Raw genomic sequence first — 17,359 nt, 5'->3', positions numbered from 1 at the left:
CACGTAATTATTATTACTGGATATGATGATGGCTCTTTCCATATTCGTAAATATAAAACGTCCATGCCAGAGAATAACCAGTTCGAATTATCCGCTGAAACGTAAGAAATCACTGCCAAGAGCAGCGTCCATTTTACGATTCCGACACTATTATGAGCATGTGTTGATGAATCATGCCCCATTTGAAAGGTCTAATCCTACTGTTTCTGCATATGAAAGTTATATTTATCACATAACTTAAATAATGCGCAATAAATAATAAATAACCGCAGGCCGTAAGGGCCTTCTGAAATTTAAACTGTCAGCTAACAAATCTGTCGGGCCTATGGACCAATGTCTATTTTGAACACTGCTCTCCTGCCATAATCTTCATATCAATCTGTATGTATTTACTAATATTAACTGTATACATCAGGTCATTTTAAACATCTGGGATGCTGCAATGAGTGTGCCCCTCTCTGCAGGACTGGTCTTCAGATCAGATTAGGATCATGGATGCTGAAGTTCCTGGAAGTTAATTAAGTTATCCCACAATGGTGGGGGTTCACTGTTGTGGTGAATACATTACCTTAGCAGAACATGTTGGTGCTGATGACGCTGATGAGATGAATGAAGAGTAAGCATATACTCCGAAGCCTTGAGTTCCTCAATGAAGAAGTTGACACCATATACTGTCTCTCTTATAGATGATGGTGAGGTGGAAGTGGATTGGATGAAATATGAATCATTTTTTACATGTTTGTTACAAACTGATTTCATTATTAATGCATCAAAATATCAAAGAGTTTTACTGTAAAGAATCATCAGATAACTGACTGGCAGGGCTGGAGGACATTGTCATTTCCAGGTAGACTATATTTTTGATGTCTTAATGACAGGTCTCTCCATGTTTTGTTTGTTTGTTTGTTGTTTAACACTGCACTCAGCAATATTCAAGCTAAATGGCGACAGTCAGTTAATAATCGAGTCTGGACCAGACAATCCACTGACTGACATCATGAGCATCCATCCATACAATTGTGATACAATGACATGCATCAACCAAGTCAGCGAGCCTGACCACCCGATCCCGTTAGTCGCCTCTTATGACAAGCATGGTTTTCTGAAGACCTAGTCTACCCGGATCTTCTCTCCGTGTAGTTATGACTGCTACATATATGACCAAGTCTTTTACCTTCAACATATATCACTACCCAAGTGTTCTTGCAGCTTCACCCCTTAGTGTCTACATTTTACAACTTTTGAGTATATCTAGCTTGCTCTTTCTTCCTTAATATCAGAGAGCGTCATGCAACTCTTCCTAAAACATTGTCTGATCATGGCTACAAAATTCAAGAACTCAGTAAAGCTTTTGAAAAAGTTATATGGTCGAAGATAATAACTTGATGATAATTTCCAAATTTGACGCATCAGTAACAAAATGCAATTCCATATGTTCCCTTGGTGTTTTTTTAGATGAATACTTGTCTTGCCTTTGCATGTGTTTGTGATGCATGACAATATATTGCAGGTGGTTTCACTATATGATTGTTTTCTTATGATTATGGAAATGGTTTTGTTGCTATTTTGTCAGACATCAATTCAGCTGTTATTGTTGTAACACTGTTTTGGTGCCTTCCGTCCACAAGTTTGTACACTGCAATCCAAATCGGTGCTAATACTAATATATTTCCCATGTATGGTGCAGCCAATTTGATCATCAGCTTCCAGTAATTGGATCATCTGCATATGAGCCACATGAAGGAGATGTTAATTTCGTTAGAGAAAAGGGATGAGATCTCCCCCTTCCTGAGACGTCTTGATAAGACAGATGGTCATTAGCGTTATGTATTTACCCATATTTATTACCCCCGAGCTTTCCCTCTCCCTCCACTGGACAAGGCGATATTGACATGGATGAGCTACAGCTCAGGCAAATCATCAGCTCGTGTGAGGTTTATTTTGACAAGATTCATTTCCTGTTTCATAATCTTCTCTGAATTATGGATTTATAATATGATGTTATGAAAATGATATTTGACCATATGAAGTGCTTAGTTTGTTAAGATGGTGTTAGTAAACATTAACCCGTGAAGATCTGGGTTAGGGTCGGTCTTCAGCAACCCATGCTTGCCGTAAAAGATGACTTTGCTTGTAAGAGGCAACAAACGGGATCTGATTGTCAGGTTCGCTGACTTGGTTGATGCAACCCAATTGGATGGATTGATGCTCACTATAACGATCACTGGATTTTCTATTCTAGACTCAGTTATTGACAGGCTGCCGTCATACGGCTGAAAGATTGTTGAGTGCAGGGTTAAACAATAAACAAAAACAAACTGTAAAGCATAACTCACGTTTTATTTGTTCTGTATCGTGTGTCTTCCTTAGGCATACACTTAAAATTGTGTTTCATTTCAATCAATGCCAAAAATATTGATGATAATAACAAATATTAATAACAGTAACATTGGTACGTCCCAATCTCCATTGGGAAAGTAACCTTGTTTCTGCCTGGAATACAGCCCTTCTGACAATCTGGTTAATACCAAAGGCTGCAGTGTTGGGGAGTCTTCTCTGAAAAGTTCTCGTAGGGATTGACCAAAAGGCAGCGCTTGTTGGGAGAAGTCCCACTCGGTGTCTGGGCTGCGTGTAGAAGGGGCAAGCGCCCTGAGCTGATGATGAGTGAGTGAGCGAGTTGGGTTTAACGCCGCTTTTTAACAGTATTCCAGTTATATCGCGGTGTGTCAGCTTAATGTGGGAGGAAAGCCCCAAGTGATGCAGGTCTCAGACGTTTACCACTTTGGTGAAACCCAAGGGCACAGGTATGGTGCTGACAAACCTAGAAACATAATCGGGGCGAACCGGGATTCGAACCCACAATCATAGGTTTCTGGCGTGCCCAAGGGACGCAACTCTGCACAGCAAATCGCGGGTCCTTAGACAACTGGGCCACCCGTGCCCCCGAGCTGATGATGAGCCTAACTAGCCTGTGCCAGGATAACCCAAACCCTCTTTCCTGCATTTTTTATTTTAATCTGTAAATAATAATTTAACTGATGTTTTATTTTTAATGTTTGTTGCTTCCCTTAACTAGTTATAAAAGTGTAAGGCCGAAAGAGGGCCTAGGATTGGGCCTAGGTTTAGGCCTTTTCCATCCTATTAAGTTAGTGAGTGAGTGAGTGAGTGAGTGAGTTTGGCTTAACGCCGCTTTTAACAGTATTCCAGTCATATCACGGCGTGTCAGCTTAATGTGGGAGAAAAGCCTGAAGTGATGCAGGTTTTTAGACGTTTACCACTTCGGTGAAACCCACGAGCACGGGTATGGTGCTGACAAACCTAGAAACATAATTGGGGCGAACCGGGATTCGAACCCACAATCATAGGTTTCTGGCGTGCCCAAGGGACGCAACTCTGCACAGCGAATCGCGGCGCCTTAGACGACTGGGCCACCCGAGCCCCCCCCTATTAAGTTAGACTGAAGTCATTCGGAAATAAATAAATTGCAGGTGCTTCCATGATATGTGATTCATGCATCTTTAAAATAAAGTTACATAAATAATTTTTAATTCCCTCTAATTTTCTTTTGGTACTGAAGCGGTGACTCACAAGAATGATATGTCAAGAAAATTAAATGAGAGCTACCTAAATTATACAAACAATGAGATCAAGCATTTTCTTGGTCATATTTCAACATGACATTCTTCTCAGTTTATTTATGCTTGTTAAGAACCATCATGACTAATGCATCCGAACCCAAAATAGAACGTGTATTTTGTTACCAATCTTGGAAGCCATTGGGTGTATGGAGGCAGTACTTGGTTAATGTAATAGACGAGGAATATGAAGCATACAGATGCTCATTTCATGACATTACACTGCTGTCATGATTGATAATTCGAAAGATATTAGGCGTAAAATGTATCTTGGTTGACATGCACTGAGCTCATTGATAAAACGCCATTGCTTGAATTTGTTCTGCATTTGGGAGGAGTCAGTAGCTCTTTAAAAAGGATTGTACTAAAAAAGTAACGTTCCTTTAATTTATGTCACTGTGACCTTTCCAATCTGCTTGTCCATTTCTTTGTGAAGGATATGACTTATTATTCTTGTCAGAGAGGCTGACTATTTTCTTGTTTAACTGTTTTTCTGATAAATTGTTTTTGCCTTTGCGTGTGTTTGTGACAATAGGCACCGGTTGGGCAAATACGCTCAGCCTCTCACGAACACCTGGTATCATCACTATTTGATAAGGATTCATAAACACATGCTTATGATAATGTTTACTTCAATGTTTCGGAGTATGTGCTTACTCTTTCATCGGGTGAATGAAGGAGTAAGTACTCTGAAACGTTGTGTTCCTCACAATAAAGAAGTTGACATCCATCAATTCTCTTCCTTATTAACAAATCTGTTTCATTTTCATGTTTCCATCTCCTGTGTGATTTCATTTCCACCACGGACAGCCTCCGTGGTCTAGTGGTAGAGCGTCCGCCCGGAGAGTGGAAGGTCCGGAGTTCGATCTCCGGCCGTGTCATACCAAAAGACGTTAAAAGATTGTACTTGTTGTTACCCTGTCTGGCGCTCGGCATTAAGGGGCTAAAACAAGGACTGGTCAGCTCGGAGTCAGTATACTGTGTCTAAATGGGATATTCATGTTAAACTGCGGCATGGTATCTCAGTGAGCTAGCACTATAAATCGGCATCAGTTCGGTCTAGTACAAGCAGCCACACACACACGTGAATGCACGTCGCTATTTAAGTGCAATAATCTTGGACGTGACGTTAAACCCCATTTCACCTCACCTCACCTCATTTCTAAAGCTGATTCCACAAAGTATGATTCAATTTCCATTGCTACAGATTTAAACATGAAACTGCCAACTGCAACTTAAAAAAACTTAGTGGAACAATGACATAATTATGTCATGTTGATATTGCAAAACTTGCCATTACGTGTAGAAATTTGCTTCCATTTTCATATGATTTTATCATTTGCCCAATAAAATTCTTTGTTTTCATCATAAAAGTTTCCTCATAACGATTTAATAAATGAACTTGCAATGAGGAAATTTAGCACAGTTTCTCACTTCTTTCAAAAAAGAAAATTCTAATATCACTTACAAAAACTGATATTGTACATGTTGAAAGTAAAACATGCATGTTTCATTGTCCCTTTTAGATGAGAAGTAAATATCACGATGTTTCGAAACTGACATGAAGTTTACATTTCTCATCATGGCTTCAGTTGATTCCAAAACCATCAATCATTCTGAGTGAGATCAATTGCATGGACTGCCAACCCACATGTTTTCCTAGATTTTATGTTTGTTAATTTCATCCTGACCTGAAAGAACTCTTCCACGTGCTGTTGAAATAGACGATCAGTTTGGTTTCAATAACTAAGTTTGTGGAGATGATGCGATCATTTATCATAGATCAAAATTTCATATTACATATTTCCCATTTTTTTAGAGGTTGTGAAAACAAATTTCTGATTGGTTGTTAGGAGTTTGAGTATTTCCCTTTGAAATTTGCTCCAAGACAATGAGGTCTGCAAGTGTTTGATATATGAAATGTGTTGCACTTTGTGCGTGATGAATCACACGTCCGCAGACAAGAATCTTCACTTGAAGGATGCAAGCAATTTGCAGAATGTTGAAGATTATCTCAGCTTTTTTATTTTTGACATTTGATGAATTTCAGAAAGAATGTTTTGAGTGATGCAATTCAAGATTCTTACACCCGTTCATGATTCATATTCTATTTTGATGCTTGATCAGTTTGCATCAGTGTTTGTTGATTTGATTTAAACATTTATTCACAAGAGGTGAACGGGATTGGGGCCAAGTTCTTCCAACTTAGATTGCACTCTCCCTGGTATTTATAAATTTCAAAATTCAATATTTATATTTTTACCGTCCACAGGAGATATTGCTTGTGAGAGATCAAGCTCTAAGGAGATATCTCTACAATGAACTGCATCGTAATCCTTTGCAGACCATTTTGGTGTCATCGGTTACCATGACGTCATAATCGCATCGTTAATATCTCTGGTACTTCTGGTCAGCTGTATTTCTTACTATGAAGACACTGGTTATTAGTGTTTACAAGCTGATAAAATGTTAGAGACTGATTTTCGAGGATAAATAGAATAGACATTAAATACTTTAAATCTTGAAATAAACATGAGTGTGAATTAAATGCGAAAAATGTGAGTGGACTTTCGCATTAATGAAACTTCACATTTACCAGAATGTCTCCAAAATGACTATCAACAATAAGATACCCTGCACACTTTGGATAGTGGAAATACAAACTTGAATATAAACACAAACATGGTTTATTGAGCAGCAGTTATTACAAGTACCACGTCATTCAAAGAATAGGAATTACATAATAGGCATCCGGTGAGTTATCACTGCTGGGGCATTGTATCATTCCACTGGGGATGGGGTGGGGGGAGTCACATTGATATTGAGTCACATTTTTGGCTCATGGTCAGCAGTCGTATTAATTTGGAGATGAATTTATTTCAAGATTTGCAGTATCTCAATACAAGATGATATGGCAAGCCTCAGTTTTAAACTTTTATTGACTTGTGATGATATGTTTAATGCTCAGGGGAGATTAATTTTCACGTTGATGACCAGATAACAGTTCAGGTTGCTCTTGATGTCATAACTGTCTCCTCAACAATCAAACCTGAGAAGATCCAGGTTAGAATAGACTATGCTTGCCGTAAAAGGCGACTATGCTTGTCGTAAGAGGTGACTAACGGGATGTGTTGGTCAGGCTCGCTGACTTGATTGATGCATGTCATCGATCCCAACTGTGTGGATCGATGCTTATGATATCAATCACTGGATTGTCTGGTCCAGACTTGATTATTTACAGACCGCCATCATATAGCTGGAATATTGCCGAGTGCGGCGTTAAACAACAAACCAAACCAAAAGCACAGATGCCCTTATTACAGATGCTTCAAGGTAGAGCAACACTCATTCACTATGGCATCGTAGAAACAATCTGGAATCTTGATAACGAGATCTGACACAGACATAATGACCTAGTGGGGTTGTGTAACGCTGCTATGGGTTGGCAAGGACAGTTCTAGGTATTCTTCCAAGAGCTGTAACACAACCGCTATCTTGTAAGGGAGGGGATTATGGTATGTTCTGGGGCAGTGTCAGACACTTGTATGGGGTTAGGATAACATGTCACCTTATTCCATCCATCCTCGTCACAGTCACCTCACACTGATATCTATACATCATAAGGACCTTCTTTTTAAGTTGGTTTACAGATTTAAAAAAAAAAAAAATTTGTTTAATATGAAATTGTGGTAGCACATGATCCTATGCTCAACGCACAGATCACAAATCAGGTGAAGTTAAGCAACGTTGGTCTCGGAGTGAGTGAGTTGGGTTTAACGCCGCTTTTAACAGTATTCCAGTTATATTTCGGCGTGTCAGCTTAATGTGGGAGGAAAGCCCGAAGTGATGCAGGTCTCAGAATGTTTACCACTTTGGTGAAACCCACGAGCACAGGTATGGTGCTGACAAACCTAGAAACATAATCAGGGCGAACCGGGATTCGAACCCACAATCATAGGTTTCTGGCATGCCCAAGGGACGCAACTCTGCACAGCGAATCGCAGCCCCTTAGACGACTGGGCCACCCGTGCCCCCCGGTCTCAGAGAGTAGTTGGATGGGTGACCACGTCCTGAAAGTTTCTAGGGCTTCACAGTCAGCTTGGGTTGTATACTCCCGAGGGAGCTGAGAATGAAAACCTAGTGCCAGTGCACAATTCTGACTCTATCATAAGCATGTGTTTATGAATCTCTATCAAATAGTAATGACACCAGGTGTTCATAAAGTGAGCATATCCTGCCCACAAACACATGCAAAGGCATGTCAAATGGTCACCTGGAAAAACATTGGCACATTTGGTACAAGCCAAAATAGAGAATTAGACAGACATTAATTTTATCAAAATGCATCAAATTTGGAAATGTCCTTCACTTGTCTGCCATCAAACCTGTTGAAAGTTTTACTGAGGTTCTATATGTTGTATCCTTGATCAAACCCCGTTAAGGCAAGGGTTGTGTGATGCTCTTTGAAATCTTTGTAGAAAGAATGTGCCTGGTTTTACCTCAAAAGTTGTAAGATGTAAACACCAAAGGCTGGAGCTGCTGGAATATTGCCTGGCATAAAAGAAAAAGTTAGTTATTGGAAAGTTGAGTAATTGGTGCTGGCATACAATCCTGTGGAGACCGTTATCTGAAACAGATACTCAATAATTATCAGTGATCCATTCATGTAATGTTTTTTATTTATTTGAATATTTTTGGGAGTGAGTGAGTGAGTTGGGTTTAACGCCGCTTTTAACAGTATTCCAGTTATATCACGGCGTGTCAGCTTAATGTGGGAGGAAAGCCCAAAGTGATGCAGGTCTCAGACGTTTACCACTTCGATGAAACCCACGAGCACGGGTATGGTGCTGTCAAACCTAGAAACATAATCAGGTGAACCGGGATTCGAACCCACAATCATAGGTTTCTGGCATGCCCAAGGGACGCAACTCTGAACAGCAAATCACGGTGCCATATACGACAGGGCCACCTGTGCCCCCACATATTTTTGAGAAGTGTTTCAAGTACATCAGAGCAATTCAGCATCATTGTTTTTTATTTGGCACTAGCTTGAACTAATGCAGAGTTTATCATGGATAGCCCACTCAGACAGTATACTGACTCCGAGCCGACCAGTCCTTGTTTTATCCCCCTGAGTGCCAGGCAGGGTAACAACAAGTACCATCTTTTATCACCATTTGGTATGACGCGGCCAGGGATTGAACAACTGACTCTTCAAACAGATGGACTATGCACTAGATCGTGTGAATCAGTGTGAATCTACGAGTGTAATTGTGGGGGTTCAATATGGTGTTTTGAGGAGAAATATATCTTCAATACTGAAGTCAATTGCAGCATTGATCCGTAGAGAAATCTTTCCCAAGGATATTTGTCAAGGTCAGATAGCGAAGTTTGCTTCATGAAAACACAAGAACATCTTTGAAACTTTCATGAATGTAGTAGGGGGCACAGGTGGCGTCTGAGGCGCCGTGATTTGCTGTGCAGAGTTCATCCATTTGGTCACGCCAGAAACCAATGATTGTGGGATCGAATCCTGGCTCACCCCGATTATGTTTCTAGGTTCGTCAGCACCATACCCGTGCTTGTGGGTTTCGCTGAAGTGGTCAACGTCTGAGACCTGCATCACTTCAGGTTTTTCTTCCACATTAAGCTGACAAGCCGTGATATAACTGGAATACTGTTAAAAGTGGCGTTAAACCCAACTCGCTCACTCATTAATGAATGAATGTACTAGATATGAAAATAGAGTTAATTATTATTATTTGATCCTTTATAGATCAGAAATGGCAAATTTATGTGAAGTATGCTCACCAGTATTTAAATTCAGAAGTAAAGCATAGTCGCCTCTTACGTCAAGCAAGGGTTACTGAAGACCAATTCTAACCGAATCTTCACGGGTTTTCTTCAGCAACTGATGCTTGTCGCAAGAGGTGACTAACGAGAGTGGGTGGTCAGGCTTGTTTGATAATGACAATCATTCGACTGACTGTTCAAGCCTTGAATATTTACAGACCGCCGTCATACAACTGGAATACTGTTGACTTCAGCATTAAACAACAAACAAAACAGTTTTTGGTAATGGTTATAAATTCACAAATAAAAAGAATTTTTCTAAATTTATTAATTGTTGGTAAGAAATTAACACTGACTGAAGAGGTATCTGTGTGCTCGTGCAGTATATAAAATGTACATGAAAGTTTAGGTGTATTTTTCACATGGAAAGATGCCCACTTGTACTAACAGCTGATGATCAAGTAATCAGATATCGTCAATTTCGAAATACAAATTTCACATCCTGACAGCAATCATTAACATACTGATTAAGGAAACATGCCAACATTGATTAGAAATTATACATCTATATGTGATGAAAATGTGAGGGACGAGGTCTGATTTGCCATGAATCTTTCCTCTCTTCTTTGGCAGGCAACCGCGTAATTGAACGGAAATTAGCTCGACATTGTCATTTGAATCGCCATTGCCTTGATAATAGGAAAATTGGACGACTGCGACCCTGTCAGCTGACCTGGGCATTGTCTTCCAGGGCTTGAGGACAGTGGTGTTGAACTACTGACCGTTTTAAGGTCACTCCTACGATCATTTTTCTGTCAGGATGGAAAGCCTGACGGATGTATAGTGTTAGGATCTAGGCTAAGGATGATTGAGCTTCTAAAACTGGAAACAATGGTAAACATGCAGGAAGCATTCATTGAAAAGGATTAGTACTTAAGCTGTTTACTCTTTGACCTTTGGGTTGTAAATGTTAATTCATGGAAAGTGGTGATATATGGAGACATTCTACAAACGTGATTATGTTTTTAGTGGTTTGGGGTTAGAAATGAATGGATAGTTTAGTTGTTTTGTTTTTTGTAATTTGCAAACTGATGAAACACTGATGGAGGTTTGTTTTGTTTTTTTGTTTTGTTTTTTTTGTTTAACAACGCACTTTGCAATATTCCAGCTATATGATGGCGGTCTGTAAAATAATCGAGTCTGGACCAGACAATCCAGTGATTGATATCATGAGCATCGATCCACGCAATTGGGATCGATGACATGCATCGACCAAGTCAGCGAGCCTGACCACCCGATCCCGTGAGTTGCCTCTTATGACAAGCATAGTCGCCTTTTACGGTCATGGTCAGAATTTGCTCGGATGTGGGCAGATATTGTGGAGTCTTAAGTTACAAAATGACATTCCATTTATAGGCTCTGTGCTGGTCGTTGTGCAGAGATGGCTTGGTATAGTCTATCTTGAAGACAGATAATGGAGATCATATTAGTAAAGAAAAACCTCTTAGTAACCAAGTAATTAAGTCTTTAGTGTTACTTGAAACAAAACTGGAGCCATGTTCATGGTAATCAAATCATGATAAAAAGGTTAATAACAATCCTAACGATGATGATGATGATGATGGTGGTGAGGATGGGGATGGTGATAAAGATGATGATGATGATGATGGTGATAAAGATGATGATGGTGATAAAGATGATGGTGATGATAAAGATGATGCTGGTGATAAAGATGATGGTGATAAAGATGATGATGGTGATAAAGATGATGGTGATAAAGATGATGATGATGATAAAGATGATGTTGATGATGATGGTGATAAAGATGATGATGATGATGATGGTGATAAAGATGATGGTGATAAAGATGATGGTGATAAAGATGATGATGATGATAAAGATGATGGTGATAAAGATGATGATGATGATGATGATGGTGATAAAGATGATGGTGATAAAGATGATGATGATGGTGGTGATGATGATGGTGGTGATGATGATGATGATGATGGTGGTGAGGATGGGGATGGTGATGATGATGGTGATAAAGATGATGATGATGATGGTGATAAAGATGATGATGGTGATAAAGATGATGGTGATGATAAAGATGATGCTGGTGATAAAGATGATGATGATGATAAAGATGATGGTGATAAAGATGATGATGGTGATAAAGATGATGGTGATAAAGATGATGATGATGGTGGTGATGATGATGGTGATAAAGATGATGATGATGGTGGTGATGATGATGGTGATGATGATGATGATGATGGTGGTGAGGATGGGGATGGTGATGATGGTGATGATGATGATAAAGATGATGATGGTGATAAAGATGATGGTGATAAAGATGATGATGGTGATAAAGATGATGGTGATAAAGATGATGTCGATAAAGATGATGTTAATGATGGCGATGATGATGATGATGGCGATGATGATGATGATGATGTTGATGATGATGATGATCATAAAGATGATAATGGTGATAAAGATGATGGTGATAAAGATGATGATGGTGATAAAGATGATGATGATAAAGATGTTGATGGTGATAAAGATGATGGTGATAAAGATGTTGATGGTGATAAAGATGTTGATGGTGATAAAGATGTTGATGGTGATAAAGATGATGGTGATAAAGATGATGTTAATGATGGCGATGATGATGATGATGATGATGGTGATGATGATGGCGATGATGATGATGATGATAATGAAGATGATGAAAAAGATGATGATAATGGTGATGGTGAGGAGGAGGAGGAGGAGGAGGGTGATGATAAGACAGTGTGTCTTGATTCCCCCACAATGGGTGGTCACACTACCAGCCACAAGTTTCTATCATCAGGTCTCTTTGTGCTTGGCTTCACCACACTACCCACCTGGGCCACATTCCACCATACAATCAATGTACTTATATGAACACAGCAGGAGTGGAGTCATACATGCTAAAATCACTTTGTAGATCAGGCCCTGGATATGGGAGGACATTGTTTTAAACCGTAGCTCAAGTTCATAGAATTCAGGTTTGCTAGCTGTCTACAATTTCTATCAATCTATAATCGACTCTGCTTTTAGCAGAGATTTCTTGTGGCTATGAAAATCGTTGTCGCTTTTATTCGCCTTTTCATTTATTAACGAAATCTTTATCTTCAGTCAGTGTTTTACATAATGTACGATGTAGGACTGATATGTTATTGTAAATGAAACAAACACGAAACACGCCCCAGGATGCTATTAGCACCCATTCCAAGAAAGATATTAACAACGTTTTGTTTTACGTGTCGGACAGCTGGTAATGGAATAGATTGCATCTCTTTCGTTGAAAGTAATGTTTTGAATGGTTCGTCTCGATGGAGACAAGAATATTTAACGTCCAAGTTGCCATACAACCCACAGCTTGCAAGAAATGTTTGTGGTGATAATGAGAATTTATTAGGGAAGCAGATTTCCTGAGCAGTGTTTCAGATAGTTTAATGTCAGGCCATGTTGGTGCACAGCATTAGCTGTTTCAATATGGAATTCTATATTTCTTAGTTTTACATTTCATCAGCTGCGTGTCGATATTAATTGGACAGGATTCAGTTCTTTAAGTTCATTGTTTCTCAGATAGACTTCTTATAGTTTCAGGGGCGGTTGGGTAGCCTAGCGGTTAAAGCGTGTGCTTGTCACGCCGAAGACCCGGGTTCGATTCCCGACATGGGTACAATGTGTGAAGCCCATTTCTGGTGTCCCCTGCCGTGATATTGCTGGAATATTTTTAAAAGTAGCGTGAAACCATACTCACTCACAGTGAAAAATATCAAACAAAAGCATAAAACTCCATGTTTGATGAAGTATTGATTGATTATGAAATCCCTCTCGGTGTCACCTCATATTTCAAGGTGCATCTGTCAGTCAACTTCAGCGATGACAATATTACTTTGAACTTCTACTGCATGTGCATGACATTTACACTAATCTGAATGTGTAGATTGGGACAAGGGGTTATTTCCTTTGAAGATTTTGCCATTTTGGTAAAAATCCATTCTCATTAAAAATAGTTCCTGGTGGGTGTGCATAACCTTTCTTGATGCATGTCTGGTGATCAAGGGTGGCCTCATGGATATAAAAAGATCTATATTGTAATTAATGATCTAAATATATAGTACATATATTTAGAAAATTAATTACAATATCTTTCTTTTTATATCTATGCAGTTACTTGGGGCCATGTTTCTCTCTGGAATCGGCCAATACCAATATATGTTATTCCAGAGTCTTAAAAAGGAATGTGTCTTTTTCAATTGTTATAATACCATGTATTCATGTCCTTGTATAGGGATACTTTCTATAATGCCATCTCAAGGTAATGCTGGATTTCAATATAATGCCATTGTAGAAATCTGGGTTAGAATGTCGAAAAAGGTGACTAAATGGATCGGGTGGTCAGGCTCACTTACTGGTTGATGCGTGTCATTGTATCCCAATTGCATAGATCGATGCTCATGATGTCAATCACTGGTTAATCTGGTCCAGACTCGATTATTTATTGACTGATGTTGCCTCACCTCCTCAAGATTAAATGATCTAAATGCTTCTGAATCTGCATTCCTGAGATATTGAGTGGAAGTTTACGATTGTCCGTTCTGAACTCCCTGGGGAGAGTCCGACTGTTACTGCTTTATCTTGATTTATCTTTATGACCTTTATTTGTCACAGATCCCTTCACCTGGGAATCAAACGAGACAAACTATTTGAAGTATATTTTTTCAAGATAAATCGGTGAGCGTCCCAATTGGCGCCAGCATAGGTAGATCTATAAGGGGATTTGTAATGATTTGTTGAAAATTGGTTGCAAGATTCCATGATGCTATACCATTCCTTTCGTAATCCCCATCTGATGAGCATTAAGGGAATGCTTGTCCGTGGAAGATGTACATTGAGCGTGGATTTATGCACTCGCTATTATTTGCCCGTTAAACCACGGGACAATCTGTCATCAATGTGGACAAGATTTTCTTCAGTGACTTGCACAATACATGTGACCATTTTTCATCAGTTAGAATCTGGGTCGTTATTCATTAATATGACCAAGCCCATAGTTGGGACAAACCTTTTTTTATTCTGTAGGGGGTGGGATGGATAGGTAGCCTCATCAGCTCATCATGCCAAAGACCTGGGTTCGAGTTCAACTTGGGTACAGTCAGTTGAGCCTCTGTGATATTTCAGAGATATGGGCGTGAATCTATACTGACTCTCTCAGTCCAAAATGGGCCTGAGGTGTTTTGGTCACTGCTTCAAAAAGATTTTTTTTTTTTTTTAAAGGAAGAGCTGAACATATGAAGATGAAGATGGAGATGAAGTTTTGTTTAGGAATTGTCATCCTTTGAGATCACTATTTTTCTTTTTGAGGCCAAGTTCAAGGTCAGCCAGTCGATTCCCCCAAACAAATGGTCCGGGCAGGTTGACATAGTATGTGGTCACAGGCGCCAAGATGCAATGCTATATATGGAGAGTTGTGTCCCTTTGCTGTGCCAGGAGTTTGAATCCCAGATTCACATTGATTTTGATGCTTGCTTTGAATGCCCCTGTCTCATGGTATGCTTTTAACATTGCATGAAAATGAATTGTCTCCTCTTGCGTTTGCAGGTCAACGAGGAATGCAGCACACTACGTCTTTCACTTGCAGAAGTCCAGCAGGAACGAGAGGTAGCCAAGGAGGACGTCTCTACGTTGCAGTACAAGGTCGATAGCTTGGAGATACTTGTCAGGGTAGGTATCATCACAACATCTCCGTGCAGTGTCTGTTCGAGTTTTGTGTTGTCAAGTGCATCATGGCGACCTGCATATTTTGACCCACCAGAGTTTGTTTGTTGTTTAACGCCGCACTCAGCAATATTCAAGCTATATGACGGCCTGTAAATAATCGAGGCTGGACCAGACAATCCAGTGATTGACATCATGAGCATCGATCCACTGAATTGAGATCGATGACATGCATCAACCAAGTCAGCGAGCCTGACCACCCGATCCCGTTAGTCGCCTCTTACGACAAGCATAGTTGCCTTTTACGGCAATAATGGGTTGCTGAAGACCTATTCTACCCCGGATCTTCACGGGTTTTGACCCACCAGAAGAAAAAGGACCTGGTGGGTGCTAGGATACTATTGTGCTATGACGTCATAAAGACTTTGATCTCAATTTACTTCAGTGAAGATTGCCATGTGTGCGGACAGTAAAAGAAGAAAATCTTATTCTTCTCTCGTTAGTTTGTAGCGTAATAAAAACATTATTTCAAAAGCTTTCAGCATACAGTCCACTTTCAATTCATCAGACATTATGTGTAAAAGCCGCAATTATTACAAAAACAGTTATAAGTCAGAAAATAAGGCCAAATGTTATACATACGAATTGAACCTTGTGAATTGTATTATTGTGTTCCGAAAATACTGTACAATTAATTTATAATGAAAAGTCGAAATTTGATTTTTCACACATAAGGTCCCTTATCTCATGGTTGGTCACAAATAATGATATAAGATAAGACGGGTTAGACAAACCAGACCCATGAAGATTCCGGGAAAGAACAGTTCTTCAGCAACCCATGCTTGCCGTAAAAGGTGACTTTGCTTGTCGTAAAAGGCGACTAACGGGATCGGGTTGTCACGCTCACTGACTTGGTTGATACGTTTCATTGATCCCAATTGTGTGGACCGATGCTCATGATATCAATCACTGGATTGTCTGGTCCAGACTCGATTATTTACAGACCGTCGTCATATAGCTGGAATATTGCTGAGTGCGGCTTTAAACAATAAACAAACCAACCAACACAAATAATGATATAGGACCGGTTAGACAAACCAGTGGTTGATATAACGATCAGTGTCCATAGCAGATGGTATACAGTCAACCAAGTCACCGAGTCTGACAATTTGATCCAATTTAGTCACATCTTCAGCATGTAATAGCATGCTAGGCTTCCTGGCAGTGAGTGAGTAAGGTTTAAAGTCGCTTTTAACAGTATTCCAGTTATATCACGGTGTGTCAGCTTAATGTGGGAGGAAAGCCAGAAGTGATGCAGGTCTCAGACGTTTACTACTTCGGTGAAACCCACGAGCATGGGTATGGTAGTGACAAACCTAGAAACATAATTGAGGCGAACTAGGATTCGAACCCACAATCATAGAAAGGATTCATAAGGGACACAACTCTGCACAGCGAACTGGGTCGCCATGGACGACTGGGCCACCAGTGCCCCCCTTATTTTAAAAAAAAAACATGTGTTTAATCGCAATATTGCTGGATGAGGCATTAAACAACAAACAAACCTGACTGAAAAGGGACGCAGGCTAGAGACACATTTGATAAATTTGAGGTCTGAGGATTCAGAGAGGGATTATCTTGTGGAGGTTGAACAGACATAGAGTCACAATGCTCCCATCTCCGTCTGTGTGATGCTCGGTGATTAGGAGCTGTTGCTGATAGATGACGAATGAGCATGTAGCTGATTTATTAACAAGACAGTGATGTAACGCGTGAAACTGACCCCAAACCCACACATATTTAAGACCTGTCGTGGTAAAGGATTCCCTCTATTAGTGGCTTTCGGGAGAAATGTGTTCATTTATGTTGGTATGTAAAGTTTACATCGAGTTGGGTTTTTTTTGTGGATGGGGTTGAAGGCTCATTCAGTCGTCTTTAGCAGTACAGACGTCATCTGACTTTGTACTGAGTGAGTGAGTGATCTGGGGTTAAATGTCGTTGGGATTTCAGGTTAAGTGGTCCCCAGCATCATGTGAATGGATCGGTCTGACTCGGTGACTTGGTTGATTGAGTGTCATTGTACCCTTATTGTGTGATGTTGCTCATGTTATCAATCATTGGTTTGTATGGTCCAGACTCACTTATTTAGAGGCAGGATTTGTGTAGTGGAAATA

General features: G+C 39.8%; 1 protein-coding gene across 17 annotated transcripts in view; it reads left to right on the top strand.

Moving 5' to 3' along the window:
- Window positions 1-17,359, top strand: part of LOC139456225 (RIMS-binding protein 2-like) — a 316,067-nt gene that overhangs the window by 240,170 nt on the left and 58,538 nt on the right. For all 17 annotated transcript variants that reach the window (XM_071237818.1, XM_071237829.1, XM_071237826.1 and 14 more), the window contains one exon: window positions 15,069-15,191. In XM_071237818.1, coding sequence (XP_071093919.1) covers window positions 15,069-15,191 — 123 coding nt within the window. The remainder of the gene's footprint in view (window positions 1-15,068; window positions 15,192-17,359) is intronic.

Source organism: Haliotis cracherodii, unplaced genomic scaffold (genome assembly GCF_022045235.1).
Source record: "Haliotis cracherodii isolate W230 unplaced genomic scaffold, xgHalCrac1.p SCAF_11, whole genome shotgun sequence".
In the NCBI taxonomy this organism is placed as follows: domain Eukaryota; kingdom Metazoa; phylum Mollusca; class Gastropoda; order Lepetellida; family Haliotidae; genus Haliotis; species Haliotis cracherodii.
Note: the sequence above shows the minus strand (reverse complement) of the source record. Positions and strands in the feature narration are given on the sequence as shown.